General features: G+C 42.7%; 1 protein-coding gene across 6 annotated transcripts in view; it reads left to right on the top strand.

Annotated features, from left to right (window-relative positions):
• Positions 1-410: 410 nt before the first annotated feature.
• Positions 411-19,925, top strand: part of SLC45A2 (solute carrier family 45 member 2) — a 33,735-nt gene continuing 14,220 nt past the window's right edge. For 5 of the 6 annotated variants that reach the window (XM_033110353.1, XM_033110352.1, XM_033110351.1 and 2 more), the window contains exons 1-4: positions 411-538; positions 2,566-3,028; positions 4,932-5,108; positions 16,134-16,459. In XM_033110353.1, coding sequence (XP_032966244.1) covers positions 2,653-3,028; positions 4,932-5,108; positions 16,134-16,459 — 879 coding nt within the window. In that variant the 5' untranslated portion in view covers positions 411-538; positions 2,566-2,652. Of the gene's footprint in view, positions 539-2,401; positions 3,029-4,931; positions 5,109-16,133; positions 16,460-19,925 lie in introns of those variants that run through there. The other variant, XM_033110350.1, reaches the window with a different exon arrangement.

Genomic DNA, 19,925 nt, shown 5'->3' with positions numbered 1-19,925 from the left:
TTACATTTTCTTTTGATCCTACAATGTAGGAAGTGATGAAATGCTACAAACTGGTGACAAATAAAATGTCACATGGAAGAAGATGACTGGTTGCATCAAGGTCTCTTATCTCTGGGTTCATGTCTTTCCCTCTAAGCACATTCCAGGCTTCAGTCACAATTACATTGTAGCACTTTTATAATTTGGAAAATACTTAAATCAAATAAGGATGGCTTGTACTGCAAATAACTAAATCCAAAACAAGCAGGAAATGTTTTGGTTCACATACCTAGAGTCCAAAAGGACAGTGAGTTTTGGGATGGCATGAATCCAGTCAGTTGGGCCTTGTTTCTCTGCATTCTCCTGGTGCTGCCAACTTGCCATCCCTCCATGTGTTTGTTTTATCCTCAGCTTGGTACAAAGTTCTGGATCTCACATCCACACAGCAGCATCCAGAAGAAGAAAAGATCTCAGGAGAGTTCTCAGCACGTTCTGTCTTGCGTTTTCTCAGAGACAGTTAAGTTACAAGCCAGTCGTCCACCACTCTTTGGCAGAGAAGGTAAGAATGCCCTTAGGTGAAGCCAGCCTGGTCCTGGAGCTCCCCTGAACTCAGCTTCCTGGAAGCACATGGGTGTGTGAGGGAGGGCTGGGCTCCGGAATCTAACCTAGGTTCCATCAGGATGGAGTGGTGACTGGATGTTGGGTAGGCAGCCAATAGCAATAACATCCATTATGTACAATATCTCAATTGCTCTTGAACAATCACAGGGGAAGGTAAGGCAGGTTTCTCCATTTTACAGATGAGAACACAAGGCTCAGATGGTCCCGAACCGTAGTTCACATCTACCGCAGTGCCTCAGTAAGTTTTTCATTGTGACTGTAGGCCAGAAGAAATATCTAACCATTCCATGTATAAATAATTAAGTCCCAACTTTTATTTCATTCTTAATCCCCATTACTTACTAATGTGTCATATGCAGCTGTTTGACACCACACAGCATCTCATGCCTTAGAATCAGATTGGACAGTCCTACTCTCATGTTCTGTCGTACACTCTTATGTTGAAGTGTGAACTCACAAGTAGTTCATGTGGTGTCTAACAAAGGCTGAGTTTCATTCAGTTTACTGTCTCCACATTTTTAAATATACTCAGACACCCTTGTGAGTTCACTGTAGTGCCCTAGGGCGCCTTGGCACACAGTTTGGGAAACAGCATTTTAAGTGATTTGCCCAGGGAAACACAGCTAGGAAGAGGCAGAACCAGAATTTAAACTTGAATATTCTGACTTCTGACTCCAACTTTTGCTCTTAAACCATGTATAGGGCCCTTCCTATAAGATCATATCTTTCTCTGCCACTCGGACTTATCATTTGAACTCAGGATCCAGCAAGGAAAATAAGACCACTCCAAGTCTTTAAAACAAAGGAAACTTAATATGGAGAATTACACTGATGGTAAAAGAGCTGAGAAAATGAGGGCACAGTGAGGGAACCCAGATCTGAGCCACACTGGGAAGCCACGACCACTCCCATGTCTGCAGGGATGAAGGCAAAGGGAGTGTTACCAGGACCCAGAAGCTAAGGTTCCCTGGTGGAAACTGGACCCACAGTGGAGATTCAGCCACTACCAGAGACCTGCCAGGAAGGAGAAAGGGGGTGGGGTCAAAGGGACCCCCTTCTTCCCTTCTCTAGACTCCTCCCCGTCTTTTCATCAATGCCTCCATTGGCCAAATCTACCTAATAGCCAGAGAGCAATGAAACCTGGGAAATGTAGTCTCTTAAGATACAGAGCAGGGGAGGGGCAGGAAATGGATCTGAGCAAATAGGCAGTTGACTGGCACTGCAAAATGTAGTGTATACACTTCATTCAATAATTCCTTTAGTGAATATTTATTGAGGACCTACTAGGTGCCAGGTATCCTGCTAGCTGCTGGGAATACCATAATGAACAAAACGGACCTGATCACTACTCTTAATGGGGATCAGAGACTAATTAACACAAGAGAAACAGAACAAACACAGAACCATGTCATTATAAAGTGTGTTAAGTGCAATGAAGGACAACATCACAGTGCTCTGAGACAGCTAGTGATTTAGAGGAAGGATGCAACCTTTCACCGTTTTAGTCTAGCTAATTGACTCTTGAGGTGTGTGTGGAAAGCTCCTGTTCAGGAAAGGACACAATATTTATTAATACATCTAGAAAAAGTTTATAAAAATATATCAACCTATTAATATTTTGACTTAACATCTGCATATAGGGCTTTGTGAGAGTGTGTGTAATAGAATGTGTGTGTGTGTGTGTGTGTGAGAGAGAGAGAGAGAGAGAGAGAGAGAGAGAGAGAGAGAGAGAGAGGGAGAGAGAGAGGGAGAGAGAGAGGGAGAGAGAGAGGGAGAGAGAGAGAACAGTGCAAAAGAAGATTGCTTTAGAAAAACATCTCAGGGAGCCAGAGGGCTCACAGCTGCTAATCTCTGGCAGGCTTTCCAGGCCCCACCCCCTTTCCTTCTCATCATAACTTGTGATCTTAGAGGCATGAAAGAATTTGAGCCCCTCCCCTCGCCTAACCATCTCTGTTGGCTTCTCAGCCAGGCTCCAAGTCAAATCGGGCTCACAAACCCGAGGGGCCACGCAGGAGGTGGTGGGCTTGCCAGGCGGTTCCTCACCCAGTGGCCATGGGCGGCGACAGCGGACAGCCTCGCAGTCACACTTACACATCGCTAGCTGAGGATGGCCACGTGGAGCCACCCAAAAGACCCACGGGCCGGCTCATCATGCACAGCATGGCCATGTTCGGCCGGGAGTTCTGCTATGCGGTAGAAGCGGCCTACGTGACCCCAGTCCTGCTCAGCGTGGGTCTGCCCAGGGGTCTGTACAGCGTGGTGTGGCTCCTCAGCCCCGTCCTGGGATTCCTGCTGCAGCCCGTGGTGGGATCGGCCAGCGACCACAGCCGGGCCGGGTGGGGCCGGCGCAGACCCTACATCCTCACCCTGGGCGTCATGATGCTCTTGGGTATGGCTCTCTACCTCAACGGGGACTCCGTCACGTCAGGTCAGTGGACGGCGCGAGGCGGGCAGGCAGGGAGAAGGGCCGCGTTACACAGCTCGAGGAGTCTTCACATTGCTTTATGTCACACTTAGAAATTGGTTAGAACCGATTATCTCTCCTAAGTTGCAATGACCTTCCACCTTTGACTGCCCCAAATTCTGTGGTTGGGGAGCTTTCACTTTTAGAAACATCAGGATGAATGGTTTTTTGCTTTTACTTGTGAGAATTTAAAAATAGGATTAAATTTTTATCTTATCATATTAAGTATCTTCACATATTTATCACTTGCAGTATTTTTGGAGCCCCTTACACCTTATTTAGTACTTTGTCAAATTAACCAGCTGCCAAATGGCTCCATAAATATTTACAATAAATTACGTGTGTGTCCAAGTAAGGGTTAATTCTGTTCATAGCTTTACTTGAGCCTTTCAGTGGGTGCAGAGTATCAGCCTCTCAGCTCAAGGGGACATTTTTGCACTGCAAATTCTGCGCAAAAACAAACCTGAAGGTGAGCACTTTTTCTAGTCATTAATCAGCCACCAGGTAATCAGTAATTGGTAGTAGTGCATAAAAAAAGATCTTAAACTTGAAAAGAGCACATATTTTTAAGCCTTTCTCAGGCTAGCAGAATGGATGGATGATAATGAGGCAAGATAATTAGTTATCATTTACATATATTTAAAAGAGGGCATAAATACATAAATGTAGGATAATTCTGGAAGAATCACAAAAATCCTGATAAGAATAGTTGCCTCTATGGAGGGGTACTAAAGGACAGGAGGTGAGAAGTGGAGGATAGGTTTATTTTTCACTTATTTTTATGCTATATATTTTTAAAAACATGTATTAGATGTTATTCTTAAAAAAAACTAAAAGCAAGGAAACATTTTAAAGATTGGGTCAATGAATTGTGGCATATCCATAGAATGACTATTATTTAGCTGTTAAAAATTGTGAAATTGCTTTTTATTAACTGACATGCAAAGATAGGAACAGAGTTGCTTATAAATGCACATGTGTACGTGATTCCATTGGTCAGTGCTTCTTAAAGCGTGGTCCTCCAACCTCAACCACTACTGGGGCTTTTGAGATGCAAATTCCCAGGTGCCACCTCCAACCTACTGAGGAATCATGGGAGAATCATGGAGAATCATAGGAGCCCAACAATCTGTTTTACAAATCATCCTAGTGAAGGCTAAGCGCTCTAAAGTTTGAGAAGCACTGCCTTAGGGCACAGATGTACACCTTTCTCTGTATGTGTGTAAGTGTATAAAGGGATGTCTGAAGGATGGCCGTCATTGGGGGTTGGGATCTGAAGCATTTCCCCCACCTTCTCTAGATCCTTGGAATGGTTTACAGTAAGCATGCATAATTTTTTAAAACAGCTTTAAAGAGATATGATTCACATATCATAAAAGTTGTCATTTAAAAGTGTACAGTTCAGGGCTTTTTAAAATATATTTGCAAGGTTGTGCAACCATCACCATTATCTCATCCACAACATTTTCATCATACCCAAAAGAAACCCAGTGGTCCTCAGCAGGTACTCCCTGTTTCCTCCTCCCCACCAGTCCTAGGCAACCACTCAGTGGTTGACTCTTGAGGTGTGTGTGTAGAAAACTTATGTTCAGGAAAGGACACAAAATAGTATCCAGAAAAAGTTTATAAAAAGGTAACAACCTATCAATATTTTGACTTAATACCAGCTCTCTGTCTCTATAGATTTACCTTTTCTGAACTTGCATTTGCATAATTTTTAAAACCTGGAAAAATAATGTTTTTATTTGGAAAAACAAAACAAAATGAAAGCAGTGAGATAATTTGATGACAAAAACTTTTGGTGGGAATAAAAATGTGAGTCATTTCAAACGAGGATTTAGGTAACCAATGTTTATTTCTCTCTTAGCTTTGATTGCGGACCCAAGGAGAAAGCTGATTTGGGCCATAACCATCACCATGATGGGTGTGGTTCTCTTTGATTTTGCTGCTGACTTCATTGATGGGCCCATCAAAGCCTACTTATTTGATGTCTGCTCTCATCAGGACAAGGAGAGGGGCCTCCATTACCACGCGCTCTTCACAGGTAGGGAATAGTGCAGAAAGTCTCTGGCTCCCAGGCAGGGAGGTGCTTCCGCTGAAGCCATCCAGTGTCTCTGCACATTGAATTTCTTTGAATGAGTGCATCAGTTGACGAAATGCTCCCATCACGTGGGCTCTGTCTCTCAGTGTATTTCTCTAAACAAAGTCAGCTTGTGACCAGACTGCAGAGTTTTACAAAGGAAGTTTACCTAAGAGCTTTCTGAAGAACCATTTGTGGAGACATTTACAACTGAGAAGAAAAGAGGCCTTGTGCACTTTACTTTTGGGTTTTTTTGTTTTTTAATCAGTAATACAGCATCAGCATTACTTAGGAGCCTGTTAAAAATGCAGTTTCCTGGGCTCTGCCTCCAGTTCTTTTGATTCGGTGGGTTTGGGGTGAGGGCCCAGAAATTTGCATTTTTGATAAGTACCCCAGATGATTCTGTGGCAAGTATCCCCAGAACCACATTTAAAAACAGAAGTAGAAACAAACCAAGTAAATTAAAAAATCCCCATGCATTAGAGATTTCTTAGTTATATAAAGAGTTGGCATTCCCTCAACCTCCTGATTTGAAAAAGGCCATGCCAGGAAGACAGTGGGGCAGCTCTCTCCATTTCCTGGGGCTGTTGCCAGCCTCCTTTGGTTGCTTTTTGTTCATTCATGTAGATCTATGCCGCTCGCGTTCAACATGCATTTATAGAGCACCAGTTAGGACTGTCCTGGGACTGCGGGCTTCACATTAGGCTACAGCATGATTCTGCCATGAGGGTTTTTATATCTAGTGGGAGGGGGGAGACTCTATCAGTCATTTGGTTGTCTTATTTGATTGTCTTCATAACCCAGCTAATCTGTTTATTTCATAGTTTGATATATTCTGTCCCCTCCCATGGCCAGGTAGGTCCCAGGAGAAGTAAGAGCTTGAGTTTCCTGGTTTATGTCTCCATAGCCAAGAGCAGTGCCTACACATGGAAGCCATTGTGTCAATATTTGTTGTCTAAGCAAATGTTTACGTGGTGAACTGGAGGAATGGGCTCCCCAGGAGAGCATGTGGTTCCTCTTAGCTTAGGGAAGGTGGAGGAGCGGGAGCCCATCCCTGTCTGACTGGCCTCCCTGTCTACAGCTAGAAGGTCCCAGAATAGAGATGCAGACTGCATTCTCCTCATTTAAGTCCCCTAATTCCTTCTGCTCTATCATAATATGCTGAAATTAATTACAACAAAGTCATGGGAGACTTTCCGGCTTTTGAGCTTGATGCATTGAGTTATGTTGCTCTAAAGTACTTTGGGCAATGTGGCTGCCACTTCCCAGCTTACGGCAGTGTTAGTCTTGGCCAAACGAACTCTGCTTTGCTGCCTCTGATATTAGAAGACTGAACCTCTGTATTTTGGATACTTTTCCAAGACTAATATGTGATCAATAGTATTTCCATCAGTTTGAGGAAATATTTGGGGGTTTTCTGTTGATATTAGCATAAGGTGTGGTCTCAGCAAATATGTATAATTTTGATATTACCTTGGTTCAGGACCTCACATCTTCCCTGAGCTTTAGTATTTATCCCTTAACTGTTTTTCCAGTCTCTAACTTCTTCCTGTTCCAACTGAACCAACACACAGCTTCCAGATTCATACTCCTAAAAGACAACTAAGACCAGGACACTCTCCTGCTCCGTGATGTGACATGGCTTCCCATTGCCTACTGCATAATCAACAAATTACTAGACAGGGTTCTCCCCACAGGCCATTCCCATCGTACTCTTTGAGCTTTACTTGCCACTTCTCCCTTCACATTCTCTGTGCTCCGGACAATTTACCAACATGTTCCTGGGGCAGAGGCCAGGTCTGTTTTACTAATTGTGTCCCTCGTACTCCAACACTGCCTGACATGTCATAGGTGCTCAAAATAAATTTTAACAGAACAAATGAAGGAGCTTGTGCTTTCCTTTCTAGCTTCTGGGTCTTTACTCACGGTGAAATTCCCTTCCCCCTTTTCTGCCTGTAGAAATCAAAGCTGCTTCGAAATGTTCACCCACTTCCTTGGGAGAAGGCCCCTCACTATCTCCTAAGTTGTAGGCAAGCTTAGTTTCTAACTTGGTCAGGGACTCCACCCACAAAATAATCAAAGCACAAAAGTTTATCAAGTGGATAAAGCAAATGTATCACGAGGTGGTTAACTCCAGCAGGAAGAGAAGGTGGAGGTTACAGTTCAGCACAGACAGGCCTGAGTTTCACCTCTCCGGGGCCTGTGTGGTCCATTCAGGCTGCCATAATGGGAAACCACAGGCTAGCGGGCTCAAATACAACAGGAATCATGTTCTCATAGTTCTGGAAGCTGGAAGTTCAAGATCTAGGTGCTTGCAGGGTTGGTTTCTGGTGAGACTTCTCTTCTTGGCTTGCACCTGATGGCCTGCTTGCTGTGTCCTCAGTGCATGCACTCATGGTGTCTCTTCTTTTTCTTATATGGACACCAGTCCTATTAGATTTGGGCTCCACCCTATGACCTCATTTAACTTTAATTACTGCCTTAAAGGCCCTGCCTCCAAATATAGTTGCATTGTGGGTTAGGGCTTCAATATATGTCTCTTTTAATGAAGAAAGCAAAAGCTTTCCTAGAATCCCCACAGACTTCTGCTTGTTTCTCATTGGGCCACATAAATACCCAAGGGCCTAGGAGGTTGGAAAAGTGAGGGGTTTTTGGAGGGGGAGGGTCATATCCCTGAATTAAATTGGTATTCTGTTAGCCAGAGGAATGGGTAATTACTGAATGGGCCAAAGTCAGTAGTTGTCACATAGAATACAAGTCAACGGAGTATTAGCCTAATGAGAACAACTAGACCAAGACTATTGTAAGAAAGTGACAGCCAGAGCTTCTAAAGCCCCATGTATTTATTAGTAAATAATTAATTAATAATTATACTCCTGTTCACAGTTTTCTCTGATCTGCACATTTATTATAGTACCATTCACATTCTCCCCTGTATTATAATTCCCTCTGTATTTATCTACCTCTTCTACAAGGTTTGTAAACTCCCCCATGAGGTCTCATCTACAAATTCCTCATGGCTTCTGCCTGTTGCTTTGCTGATAGCTGGCACTTAGAAATGTTAGCTGTGCAAAAGCAGGGTTTCAAATCCTTGCTTGTGTTTCATGCAATTTTATATCAAGTTAAACTGCATGGCACATTGCACCAACCAGATGAATATGCTCATTTATGTACTTGCTTTGTCTCATGACCAACACCAAACTCTGAACCTCCGCCAACTGTCTCGGGATTTAGGGGCCCCCTGAGGGTGTGTGTATAGCTCAAAGCAAGTTCTTTTCCCTACCAGAAAAAGAAAAAAGAAAACAACTTAAAACACCTTCCTCTTACGGAACAGTTACAGTGAAGTCTCTCACCTTGTTTAAGGCTTCAAGTCCCTGCCTAAGTGATAATCCCAGAGTCTCCATTATTCGTAAACATTTCTCGTTATCACCCGTGAAATGCCGTAGGCCCTGTCTTGTGTATACTGACCTGCATAGTGATGGATACATATAAATGTATCTGCAGATTCATCTCCTCTTTAATGTTTACTCCTGGACATGGGCTCAATGAATGGAATAGCAAACTGGATCACCCATGTTATTTAAAAAGTTATTTTGTCTTTCTTGTACTCTCTTACTCTCTCCCTCTTTTCAAAAGTGTTAATAGTTAAATTTTGTTAAGTTAAACATGGATGTGTGACCCTACCATGGTGTTCTTGCTGTGAATGGCAGACCACATTAAAAGATGGAGTGAAAAATAACAAGCAGTGCATTATCACTCTGCTCTGTCTTTGCATACATGTTAGCCCTCCCGAATTTACATGAACTTGGAGAAGAGATGGCTATAGCAGTTTGCTTCAAACAAGCATTTTATGATAAAGACATGTTCAGTGTCAAGGCCCATTTTCATTTTCACCAACACTAAGATATGTTTCACCCAAGAACTCCAATCATCCAAGTAAACTGAAAATCTTTTTATTTATTTCAGAACTGTAGTCTAGGCCTAACAATTTTAAATGCTTTCATATAAGTGTCAAAGAGTTCATTGCCAAAATATTTCCTAGCATATTTCTGACTTCCCCCCACCCCCGACTCCCAGGGGGACATTTTCATCCTCCTGCTTCTTCCATCTCTTATATTTAAAGGTAACTCTACCTACCTTCCATCCTGGAATATGTGGTAGCCATGGTGGGTTTGGGGGCTCCACCCTCATCCTCTCACCCAGGCTTCACCTCTGGGTGCATCTGAGGCTGCGGAACCCACACTCAGCAGAAGGAAATTCCTCCGTTGTGCTTCTAATGGAGCATATTTCTGCCAAATTGAGCCCAAGGCCTTACCATCCTTAGCAGTGGGCTCCACCCCACACAGGAGGCCAGAACGAGGCATGATGGGAAAGGCTATCCAAGTTCAAATCCTGGCTTCTCTTAACTGCTGAGTGTCCTCAGTATTTCGGAACCTTTGTTTTCTCATAGGTTGTGAATCTTTCCACAATGTTAGTTGTTAATATTCTTGGCAAACGGTACCAGCCCTGGGGTAAAGAACCATTTAAAAGGCTTCAGTACCAAATGTTCATATTTACTTTATTTCCTCCATCCCCACAGGGCTTTCAAAAGTTTTTTTGTTTTTATTTTTATTTTTATTGGGGAATATTGGGGAAGAGTGTGTTTTTCCAGGACCCATCAGCTCCACGTCAAGTTGTTGTTTACAATCTAGTAGTTGTGTAGGGCACAGCTCACTGACCCATTTGGGAATCGAATTGGCGACCTTGGTGTTATGAGCACTGCGCTCTAACCAACTGAGCCAACTGGCCGACCCCAAAAGTTTTATTTGTAATGATTCACTGAGAAACTTGCCCCAGGTGCATCTTTGGAAGAATGGGTAACTTGTGAGGCTCAGCCTCTTTCAACTGTTTTTGTATGCAGCAGAGGATGAGAGCTATGGCTGAGTTTGCCACCATGGCCTGACTCTGGGGAGGGGGCAGCTGGACCACGTGTGGGTCCTTTTTTGTAAAGGTTTGTGTTCTAATGTGGCAGCAGATGTCCTTTGGATGTTCCAGCTTATGGTTTGGCCAGTGGCCTGGTGATTAATTCCAGGGAGACTGAGGTTGGCAGTAGAGATAAGTGAAGTTTGGATATAGATGTGGGAGTTCGTGTTAGCCTTTGTTGTAGCTGAGATGCCTGGACTTTGTTTAGGAGACTATCTTTGCAGATAAATCCTTACTTTAGGCAGAGGAAGCAAAAAAGGAAAGCATTCAGTTAATCTCTACAGTCCCCTACTGGCCCTTATCATATCTGGAGGTCTGAATAGATAAAGTTTAATCCAGAGCTTTAATATGGTATCTATTGGAATAATTTCTCCAATGGCCCATTCTTCCTTCAGCGTATGTTCTGTTGTAACTTTTAGCTACATCCCATAGTAGCTTTGGGACAAACAAAACAATTTTACCTATTTTGTCTCCCTACTTCACCAAGAACCCCCCCCAAGAGAAGAAAGGATTAGAAATTCTCTAAGTTACTTGTAGCATATGTCAAAGTTTTACTTAACTGATTAATGAGAGAAACGACTGAGAACACATGAAGAACAGTTTCCCCAAGTTCTTGCAGGGGATGTGTGTGTGTGTGTGTGTGTGTGTGTGTGTAACAAAAGAAAAAAGTGCTAGATTAGATTAGATTCAATTAACCTACAAGGCAGGAAAGCAATAACTCCTCTGTAATTATGTTGGGGCAATTTCTCTACAAGGCTATAAAAACATAGTACAAATCATAGAACCCCATTAATAACTGCAAATTAACCTTGAATTTAGAGGACTGCACATCATGCTTCATCTGTTGTAGATTATTGGTCAAATATCCTAGTACAACAAAGTCCTGTTTCCCAAGAATTCCAGATGTGGGTAGAGCCAGTTGTTTGGAAACTGCTCTATCACTGGGCTGTTCAAGAGTGTAGCAGCATTGGTGTCACGGGGAGACTTGAAAGGAATGCAGAATTTCAGCATCAGAACCTGTGCGATGGATTGAATGTTTGTCTCCCTGCTCCCAAAACACAATCCATATGTTGAAAACCCAATGTGATGGTATTAGGAGGTGGGGCCTTGAGGTGACGAGATCGTAAGGAGTCATGACTAGAATTAATGTCCTTATAAGAGAGAGAGCGCCCTTGCCCTTCTGCCAAGTGAGGTTACAGTGAAAAGACTGCTGTCTGTGAGGAGGCCGGTTCTCGCCAGGAACCGAATCTGCCAGTGCCGTGATCTTGGACTTCCCAGCCTCCAGAACGGAGAGAGAGAAATATTTATCATTTATAAGCTACCAAGTTAGGGGCATTTTTGATATAGTGGCCTGATTGGAGCAAGACAACCTGCATGTTCACAAGGCATCCATATGGTTCAGGGCCGTAAACATTGAAGTTTACGAAGCACTGCCCTAGGATGGTCTTTAAGAATCGGGCACTTCACAACTTTTACTCTCCCAGGTTTGAGACACGTATTTCTTCCACAGTACTTGGCATACTTGCCACACAGTATCTGACACACTAGGTCAGCAGTAAGCCAAGCCTCTGCCCTCAGAACGATCCCCCAATTCTCATCATTGGGCCTAGAATGATGGAGTCCTTTCAGCCACCTCTAGGTAGATTGTCACCCTCAGTGCAGTATAGACAGTCCCCGACTTAAAAGGTGTGTGACTTACGAGTTTTTGACTTTATGATGGTGTGAAAACAATACCATTCAGTAGAAGCTGTACTTCGGATTTTGATTTTGATCTTCTCCTGGGATAGCGTCGGGCGTTAGATACTCTCTTGTGATTCTGGGCAGCAGCAGTGAGTTCCAGTCAGCCGCCCGACCACGGGGGGAAACAACGGACACTCTACAGTGTTCCATGTGTTAGATGATTTTGTCCAGCTGTAGGCTAAGGTATGTGTTCTGAGCACATAGAAGGTAGGCCAGGCTAAACTGTGATGTACGGTAGGTTAGGTACATTAAATGCATTTTCAACTTACGATAGTTTCAATTTACGATAGCTTATTGGGACATAACCCCATTGTAAGTCAAGGAGTATCTGTCATTCTCTCCTGCTTCTGGTGAGGCTTTGGAGTCAGGTTTCTGTTGGAAGTCAGCAGGGCACTCGGCTTTCAACCCAGTTCTGCCACTACAAGGTGTGATCATAAACTACGGTGAACGTTCAAATTAAAAAATAAAATTTATTGCAGTAAAAGACACATCGCCATTAATCCCCCTCAAAATACTCCCCCTCTCTTCAAACACACTTATCCCATTGTTCTTGCCACTTTCTGAAGCAGTTCTGGAAGTCCTCTTTTGTGAGTGTCTTTAGTTGCACTGTCATGGCTGCCTCGATGTCCTGAATCAATTCAAAACATTTACCTTTAACAGTCATTTTTATTTTGGGGAAGAGCCAGAAGTTGCACGGTGCCAGATCCAGTGAATAAGGTGGTTGATGACACACCATAATGTTTTTATTTGACAGAAATTGCCATACCAGAAGCAATGTGTGACATGGAGCCTTTCTATTGTGATCACAAAATATAGTGAATGCTGCTGCGGAGTGCCATCCAATGGAAAAGCAGGGATCTTCAATTTGGGAAGTGGCACTTTGAAACTTAGTAACAGTATGTGACAAGTTTCAACTTGTTCAGAGCAGTCAGTTGGGTGTGAGCTACGGTTGAGGGAAGGTGTGTTGTAAAGTATGCCTTAAATCATCCTCCATCGTGACAAAGCTCCATGTCACACATTGCTTCTGGTATGGCAATTTTTGTCAAATAAAAACATTACGGTGTGTCCTCATCCACCTTATTCACCAGATCCGACACTGTGCATCTTCTGGCTTTTCCCCAAATTCAAAATGATTCAGGACATTGAGGCAGCCACAACGGTGCAACTAAAGACACTCATGAAAGAGGACTTCCAGAACTGCTTCAGAAAGTGACACAAATATGGGGATAAGTGTGTTCGAAGTAGGGGGGAGTATTTTGAGGGGAATTAATGGCAATGTGTCTTTTACTGTGATACATTTTTTTTTAATTTAAACATTCACCATATTGTTTGATCATACCTCGTATGTGCTAATAGTTTACATGTTAACCCTCATGAAACTCATACAAGAAGGCATCACCACCCCCATTTTTCAGAGACGTGCCCATCATCACATGATTAGAAAGCACACAGCTGGGAATGGGGATCTGGGATAATTCCAAACCATCTCTTTCCAGGCTGTCTCCTGTCATTCCACCACTGTAGCCTGTGGCTTTCTGATCTAATTCAGTTGGACAAGCTCCAAACGTCCTTCTACCTTTGAAAACCTTTTAGAGTCATTGATATGTTGAACTCTTGTGAACTTCATTGCTAAGTAAGAGGAATCTTATGATCATTATTAATAATCAACATCATCTTGATACCACTAACTAGCACTAAAAATAAACTCTTTAGAATTCTTCTAGATTCTTTAAGTACCCAACTCACAGTGCTGACTTATCATTTATTACAGTTTTTTGAAACTAGTTTACTTATCTGCTTCTCCCACTTGGAATTGCCTTCTGGGGAGGAAGAGTTGGGGTGCTGTGTCTTATTTATGTTTATAGCCCCCAAAACTAGTAGAGTCCTTTACATATATTTAGTGTTCAATAAATTTTATTGAAGCAAACTAAACCAATAGACATAAAACTGGACTAGGAAACTCTCCAATTGTAGAATTGATCTAATATAAATCCATCATTGTATTTATATATATATATGTATATTCATAAAGTAAAATCACCATTCCATTGGTATACAATTCTGTAATACAGTGGATGATTGATTATACAAATCAGTTCTTTCAAATGGGCAGGGGTCTTCTGTTCTACTTTCCTCTGCTCAGTAGAACAATAAGTTTGAAGGAAAAGGAATAAATGACAGTAGAATTTGATGACAATATGACAACCATTGAGCTGGTTGCAAATGAGAACTAGTTTCAAAAAAGGAACGTGTAAGTTTTTCATAGGGTTAATTAAGGTCAGGGGTTTCTCAACCTGGGGCTGTTTTGCCCCCTAGGGGACATTAGGCAATGTCTGGGGACATTTTGGTTTTGGTAACTGGTGGGGAGGGGCTGGAGAGGTTGTTACTGGCAACTAGTGGGGAGAGGCCAGAGATGCTGCTGACCATCCAACAATGCACAGAGCAGCCGCGCAGGCAGTTATCCAGCCCCAAATGTCAGGAGTGCCGAGATGGAGAAAGCCTGAGTTAGACAGACCCTTGAACAGCACCGGGCATTTAGTGCATTCTTATTTGGTTGACTGCTTGGCTCAGCACATGACCTCTGATACCCTTGGCATCCCCACAATTGCATAAAGAGGTCATTGTCTACTGGTGATCCAGAGGCACCACCAGTTGCAGAACTGCCCTCTGAATCAGCAGCGCAGTGTGGCTGCCTCGAGGGCCTCCCGTTCCTGTCAGATCCTGGGCCCATACCATCCAGGACAGGTCACCACATGTGTCATTTATCTATTTAGTATATGCCAATCACACATAACTAGACCATATATTCCTGTTGACAGAGAATGTATGTTTTACTTCATCCACTGGCCACCATTTCCCATAATTCCACCTTAACACACTTCGGCACTCGGGGCCTGATAGTGCTGCTTTATCTTTGGAATTCAATGGTTAAAAAGTTGGTCATCTGTAAATATCCTTTTTGGTAAATTGCAATTAACCAGAATGTGATGTGACCAGCACTGTCCATTCTCCCGCCATTCTGGATAAATTAGGATTCATGGTACTTGTCATTTAGATTAGTGTTCCTGGAGACATGATTTATATAAGATTAGGTATTTAGGGTTAGAGATAAAGAGTTCCTAAAGTTCTGTTTCCTTCCTTGATTCTCTGGTTTGTGAGAATGTTGTCTTTATCTGGGAAATCAAATGGAGACTTCATTCACACAAGAAAAGCAAAGATAAAAATAAGCTGATCTGTCCAGGTCGATATTTGTGTTTGGTAAGACATGATGGGAGGTTGTCATTTAAAGATATCTCACAGGAGGACCAGCCCTAAGTAAGCTTGTGACGTAGGTAGTGTGTTTTGCCTCCATCTCCTTACTTCCCTGGACCTGCACCTCCTTCCCCCTGGCGTTCTCAGCTTCTACCGACGCCTGCCTGCCATCCAGAGGAACACCTAAGGAGCACTTACTGCTTTGGACCTGAGTAGTGTAATGTCTCATCCATACCAGGAGCACTTGCATTTTAAAACAGGAACCCAAAAGAATGACTCACTAATAACAGGATTTCAAATATTAGACCATTAGGCAGGATCAGTTTTGAGGCGTACTTCCCTCAAGTCACACTACCATTAAGCATAAGTAGATAAAACAAGGCCCAGGAAAACCTCAGGTCAGAATTTTGTGAGATGATAATAGGGTTTTTAAAAATTTGTGTTTAAATTTTTGTTCTTATTTGTTCCGTGGTTATCAGCTGGGAACAAGTACCTTTAGCTTCTAATGGAGGAAAGAAGACATATTCCAAGGCTGGTTGATCTTTGCAAACTTGCATCACCCTAGAAAGCTTATTAATAGATAAGTGACAATACAAATAATTATATTTTATTGCAGTCAGAAATTGGTTTTCTTTGGGGCTCTTTAAGATCAGGTATGTTAGTTTTTAAGCAGCGTAGAGAGTATAGTTTGGATAGCCCACAAGAATTCTGATAGTGGCAGTTTTACTAAGCAGCTATGATGTCTGGCACCATTGCATTTTCCAGTTATGACTCTACTAGTGGGTGAATCTTTTATTGCCATCCCATATTATGAGGGAGGAATTTCAAGGTCACAAGTACATGCTAGAGCCGAGCCTTGCACCCACGCTTCTTGGCTGCAGGTGTCTTAGCCTCTTGCTGTGTTGCCTCTGCAATCATAACCAGGCACCTGTGCTGTCCTCAGGGAGCTTTCTCACTGGAGGGAAGGGCCCAGGCACAATGGAAAGGGAAGATGGTTTGCAAAATATGTTAATACAGCTCTTTCTTGCTTTCCAGGTTTTGGAGGTGCCCTGGGTTACCTTTTGGGTGCCATCGACTGGACCCATTTGAAACTGGGAAGAGTGCTGGGCACAGAATTTCAGGTCATGTTCTTCTTCTCCACCTTGGTCCTCACTTCGTGTTTTACTATCCATCTGTGCAGCATCCCTGAAGCCCCACTTAGAGATGTTGCAAAGGACATTCCCCCACAGCAAGTGCCCCGGGACCCTCCATTATCATCAGACAGACTGTACGAGTATGGGTCTATCGAGAAAGTTAAAAACGGTTATGTAAATCCAGAGCTGGAGATGCAGGGAGTGAAAAACAAAAATCCCGCTGAACAGGTAAAAATGCAAATTCTTTTTTCTTTACTTAGAAAAAATATTCTTGTTCTTGCCGTTTTTTCTTCTTTTCTCTCTCTTTATAAATTACTCTTTGTCTTTGTTTTGTTTGCTTATTTGATATAAAGAGTTTTGTGAAGTTAGTTGAATGCTCAAATTCCCAGTCGCTATTCCCTTAGAATTAAAACTTTGCACCTCAAAGAAAATGTCTGCATTTTCCTCTTGTTCTCCTGTCTCTTACCCTTTTCAGAACATCAAACCAGGGAAGATGAAACCAGGTACAGAATGTTAGACCATAAGCAAAGCCTGAAACCATCCTCAGGCCACAACAAATACCTTCACTTCTTATATTGGGATTATAAATTTGTTCCTCCAAATGACAGTATCCCTGTGTTGGTAACTGTGTTGGGTGTGTTGAATTTGTATTTTGTAAGTTGATTAGATATTCCTTTTAGTCCATTTCTACTGAACTGCTCAGTGAATTAATTAGCTTACCATTTAAAGAAAACTCTATTAAATGCTGGGGAAATGGGACCAGGTTAAGATAAAGTGGTCAAAGAGAAGAGATTAGAACTATACCGACCAATACAGTAGCTACTAGTCCCATGGGGCTATTTCAATTAAAATTAATTAAGATGAAATAAAACTAAAACTTCAGTTCTTAGTTGCATTAGCCACATTTCAAATGCTCAACAGCCACAGGACACCAAAGATACAACAGTTCCATCATTGTAGAAAGTTCTTTCAGACAATGCTGATGTACAGCTGTATCCTTCTTTAAGCTGAGTTTGAAAACCAACACCTCAGGGATAGAGAACAAAGGCTTCTCTTACTGGCAAAGCGGTTGTGGAAGACATGATTTTAAATCTTGACTCCTCCAGCTGGCTGACCTGTGTTATTCATTTCAGAACATAGCTATCAAGCCCTTGCTGTAGATCGCCTAATAACTCAGAGCATAGGTTTCCAAATCCTGCCGCTTCCACCTTTGGAATGAATGACCGTGGGCATTTCCATTTCTGTAAAATGAGAAAGGAATTCTATCTTCCTATGAGGGTTTTGTGCAGATTACATGAGATTATCCATGCAAAGTTACTCAGAGTGGTCCTACCACATAGGAAGCTGTGAGGTACAGGTGCTGTGATTGTGAGCCTGGCAGAAAGCTGAGTGCTCTACGCACAAACAGGGAACAGACTTAACGTGTACTCTAATAGGATTTTCAGACAAGCTCAGTGACTCTCATCTCCTCTATGAGCTCGACTTCTCGTGTTGGTTTGGTCTGTCTCTTTTTCTAGGGTTGTTCGAATGCTCAAGTAAGATAATGCATGTAAAGGTGCTTTTTCATAAGACTATAAACAGATTATAATCACTGTTCAACAAACTGCTTTGGGTGCTGAGTATATCCAAAGCACTCTACTAGGTATTTAGGGATTATAAAATTGATTAATGTCCGTTCACTATGCCCAAGAATTTACAGCCTAATAGGGGCATAAGCCATTCATACCAACACTTATATTCCAAGGTAGAATGTGGTAAATGCTATAAAAAGCAATGTGTCAGTTCAGGTCTTCTAAAAAGAAGACACAAAGACAATATTAGATGTGTGAGGTGTTTGGGGAAAACACCACGAAGGATCAAGAGGGAGAGGGAAAGCAGAAGGAAACAAGGAAAGTCTTCACATCGTGAAGCAAGTCAAACACCTGTGAAAGGAGAAGGGCATGGAAGGATAACAGGGCAGGAAGCATCTCAGATGCAATATAGTTTGAAGAAAGTTCCCGCCATGCCAACAGGGAGTCCTCCAGTCACACCTGCACATTGGACGCATCCCAAGTCTTGCAGGAATGGGCTGCAAGTCGTGCTTAGTCACTGGCTGGGATTAGCCAGGGAAAAGGAAGACTTGACAGTAATAGGTGCTGGATCCAGAGAAGCAGCAGTTGGGGACCGTCAGTCAATTATATTTTTTCCAACAGGGGATCCAAGTGGCATATTTCCGTGATGGCCACATGCGACGGGATAACAATTGCTATTAGTTTCACAAGAGGGAGAGATTGTGCCTAAGCAAACAGAGGAAGGCTTCCCAGAAGAGACCACCTTTGAGTTGTGCCTTGAGTGACTGTTAGGATTTCAATAGGTAGAGATGTGGGGGAAGAATACTCCTGGCAGAGAGAATAGTACTAGCAAAGCCACAGGTATTAAACAAACAAACAAACAAAAAGCATGAGGCATATTTTGGGGAAGGTTCAGTAGATCACAGAGTTTGTGAAAGAAACTTAGGAAACCAAATTGAAGACAGATGCTTTTGAATGTCAGCATAGGAGTTAAAATTTCGTTATGTAGATGATGGAGGTCCACTGAAACTAGTAGAGCAGAGGACTCCTTAATGTTTTTTTAAATATTTGTCTGGCTGCTGACTCTAGGGGGTAAAGAAGAAACCAGCAGATTATCTTCGTGGCCCCAGATAAGAGGTAATGATAGGCCTGGATCAGTGAAGTGACAATAAGAATAAAAGAGGGGTAAAGGGGGAGAGGCATGAGGGAGTAAAGCAAAGGACAGGGCAACTGGTTATATGCGGGGAGACAGGAATGGAGGAACTGGTGAGTTTATTTCAGATGCCAGTGGACTGGTACAGTGAATATGCCTGGCAGGTAGGAGAAAATGTAGGTTTTGAGCTCTAGGGAGAGAGCAAGAGTAGCTGTGGAAGATTCCAACATAACACATAAGCCATGGGAAGTGATTGAAATTGCCTATGAAAAGTAGAGAGAGAGAAAGAGCGAGAGAAAGGATGGGAGGAAGGAGAAGTGCTAGTGCCTGAGTGAAAGGAAGTACAGGGAGAACTGATTGGGTGACCACAAAGCTCAGGTGGGCAGCTAGAGAGTATGAAGACGGGGGAAAGTCCTTGGATCTGAAAAGGCAAACCTGAAGGTATGAGGACAGGAGATTCGTAGTTTGGGAAACAAGTTCAAAGGAGTTTGAAGGAAAACTCTGACAAAAATTTGGGGGAGGCAGCGAGTATAGTAGAAAGAAAAGTTGCCAGGGGCTACCAAAAGTGTGTGCTAGTGAGTGGGGCAAAAGCTTTGGAACAATCATGTCAGGATTTCAATCTGGGCTCCTGAATGAGTTAGCGTATAGGACACCCTAGTAAGTTGTACAAGATGTAAGTTCGTTTCTCTCTCTACTAAAGGACCAGAGATGGGTGGATTGGGGCTGACCTACTGATTCCACAAGGGACCTGGACCCTTCTGTTTTGTTGCTTGCATTTTGAATGTGGAGCTTTCATCTTGAGATCCAAGATAGCGTCTCATTGTTCTGTCTATATTTCTGCCAGCAGGAAGGAAGAAAGGGAAGGACATGATCCTTCCCTGTAAGGCTGCAACTCAAAAGTTCCAAACATCACTTCTGCTTACCTACTGTTGACCAGAACTTAGTCACATGGACACACTGAGATGCAAGTAGAATGGGTAATATAGCCTTG

The sequence above is a fragment of the Rhinolophus ferrumequinum genome, chromosome 7, assembly GCF_004115265.2.
Source record: "Rhinolophus ferrumequinum isolate MPI-CBG mRhiFer1 chromosome 7, mRhiFer1_v1.p, whole genome shotgun sequence".
Taxonomy (NCBI): domain Eukaryota; kingdom Metazoa; phylum Chordata; class Mammalia; order Chiroptera; family Rhinolophidae; genus Rhinolophus; species Rhinolophus ferrumequinum.
Note: the sequence above shows the minus strand (reverse complement) of the source record. Positions and strands in the feature narration are given on the sequence as shown.